At 57.6% G+C, this 1,403-nt stretch overlaps 1 protein-coding gene across 1 annotated transcript; it reads right to left on the bottom strand.

Annotated features, from left to right (window-relative positions):
* Positions 1 to 6: 6 nt before the first annotated feature.
* On the bottom strand, positions 7 to 884 carry NDUFA6 (NADH:ubiquinone oxidoreductase subunit A6; the record flags this gene model as incomplete). Its single annotated transcript, XM_085300764.1, has 3 exons — positions 708 to 884; positions 393 to 397; positions 7 to 166 (listed from the first exon to the last, which is right to left on the bottom strand). Coding segments are annotated over exons 1-3 (292 nt in total), but the record flags the coding sequence as incomplete, so codon positions are not given.
* Positions 885 to 1,403: the final 519 nt, after the last annotated feature.

The raw sequence follows: 1,403 nt of genomic DNA, 5'->3' as shown, positions 1-1,403 counted from the left end.
ACCCACTTTCACCTATTGTGGCCTCAATAAGACAGAAATAATTTGTTTGTACCTTAATAACCAGCAAGTCAATCACCCGAGGGTCTGTAACATGAGCATTCTTCATGAACATCTCCCGCACCTTATTACGTCCCTGCTTCACTGTGATGTCCAGCTGATATGTGTACTAGAAAAAGCAGAGAACACCGACAGAAGTTATCTAACTTGCTCTTAAGTTTTTCTGCTAAAAGTGTTCGGTTCCAACCCTACGAGATCCTACACTTGCAGTGTCTGCCAGCTTAGCTGACTTTACTAACGTAAAACAAATACCCAACACAGTCACGATGCGAAACCGGTGCAGTTTTAAGAAGGCAGACAGTGATGCCACACATCCCTATCGGGGAGAATTAAACGTGCACTTATCCTCTACTTATCCAGAAAAACAAAACCGATTTCACGCGGTAAACAAGCGTGCGGAGGCCGGACCTCCCCTCAGCATCCAGGCACGGAGAAAGTCGGGCAGCCAGGGCAAGGCAAACCTGGCAGCGTAAAGCGGAGAGCTGCGGTGGGGCGAGAAGGGACCCCGCACACGCTCCAAGTCACGGGTAAGCAGGGCCCTGGACTGGCCCTTTAAGAAGCCAACGGCGGCGCGACGGCCGTTACGACCTTGAGCTCGCGCTCTCGCCCGCTCATGCGCGGTCGGCGCTAAGCCCCCTCCTTCCCCTCACCGGTGCTGGGCACCTCGCGGTACCAGGCTCGGTACAGCTCCCTCACGCGTCGCTTCGCCTCGCCCAAGTCCCGGCTGAAAATCGGCTTCACCGCCGTGGACACAACTCCTTTGCCGGCCACCGCCATCTTGCCGCGACCACCCCCGCCCACCGCTTCGCTTCGCGTGGCGCGGCGCGGCGCGGCCCGCCCCTTCCGCGGCGTCTCATTGGGCCGCCGCGCTGCCACTCCGCGGCTTTTGGGCGGGGCGCGCCCCGTCGCTGGCAAATAGCGGCGGCCCGAGGCCCTCCCGCGTGGTCAATCGCCGCGGGCGGTGGGGGAGGGGCAGAGTGTTTGTGGCTCTTCGCCGCCTCCCGCCGCGGTGGCTGCCGGGACGTTTCCTAACGGCTCCCGAGAGCTGGGGCCGCCGTTGTGGTAGCGGTCGTTTCCCTTGACGGTGCTGCGCGGTGCAGCGCTTGCTGCCGGCGTCCCCTGACGCGTGGTAGCGTTCATTTTTTTCCCGAAGAACGCCCCGCCTTGTCCGTCAGCACCAGACCTGTGTTCTGCAGTCGTCCTTTCATTTGTTCTCTTTTATCTTAGATACACCTGTCTAAGCCGTTCTCTCAGGGTCGCTTAGGTAGCCTTTGAGTTTGTGAGTTTGATGTCCTTAGAATGTATTTTTCTGATTAATTCATGTTTCCTTTGAAACTTTTTTTTTT

This window comes from Rhea americana, unplaced genomic scaffold (assembly GCF_003343005.1).
Source record: "Rhea americana isolate MKP2758 unplaced genomic scaffold, rheAme1 scaffold_1680, whole genome shotgun sequence".
Classification (NCBI taxonomy): Eukaryota; Metazoa; Chordata; class Aves; order Rheiformes; family Rheidae; genus Rhea; species Rhea americana.
Note: the sequence above shows the minus strand (reverse complement) of the source record. Positions and strands in the feature narration are given on the sequence as shown.